Consider the following 323-nt stretch of genomic DNA (forward strand, 5'->3'; position numbering starts at 1 on the left):
CTGCAGCCCCCGCCCGGCCGCCCAGACCCAGACCCAGAGCGCTCTCCCCGCCGAGGCCCCCCCAAGGACAAGAAGCTCCTGGCCACCAATGGGACCCCTCTGCCCTGACCCCAGGGGGCCGGGGAAGGAGGGGAGCCCCCTCCACCCCCCTTCCCTGCCCCCCTAACTGTGAATCTGTAAATAGGGCCCAAGGAGTACATAGGGAGGGGGAGATACAACCAACCCAGCCTCGCCCTGCAGGGATGGGGCTCCAGGGGCCGTGCCCAACGGGGAGGGGTGGTTCTGGGGGAGGGGGGTCCCGGGGGTGGGAGCTGTTTCTATTT

The 323-nt window shown here is 69.0% G+C and overlaps 1 protein-coding gene across 1 annotated transcript in view; it reads left to right on the plus strand.

Moving 5' to 3' along the window:
* The window catches only part of BRSK1 (BR serine/threonine kinase 1), a 32,619-nt gene extending 32,302 nt beyond the window's left edge, over positions 1 to 317 (plus strand). The window contains exon 21 of the mRNA XM_015569462.1: positions 7 to 317. Within this exon, the coding sequence (XP_015424948.1) occupies positions 7 to 108 (102 nt within the window). The 3' untranslated portion in view covers positions 109 to 317. The remainder of the gene's footprint in view (positions 1 to 6) is intronic.
* Positions 318 to 323: the final 6 nt, after the last annotated feature.

The sequence above is a fragment of the Myotis davidii genome, unplaced genomic scaffold (assembly GCF_000327345.1).
Source record: "Myotis davidii unplaced genomic scaffold, ASM32734v1 scaffold326, whole genome shotgun sequence".
Classification (NCBI taxonomy): Eukaryota; Metazoa; Chordata; class Mammalia; order Chiroptera; family Vespertilionidae; genus Myotis; species Myotis davidii.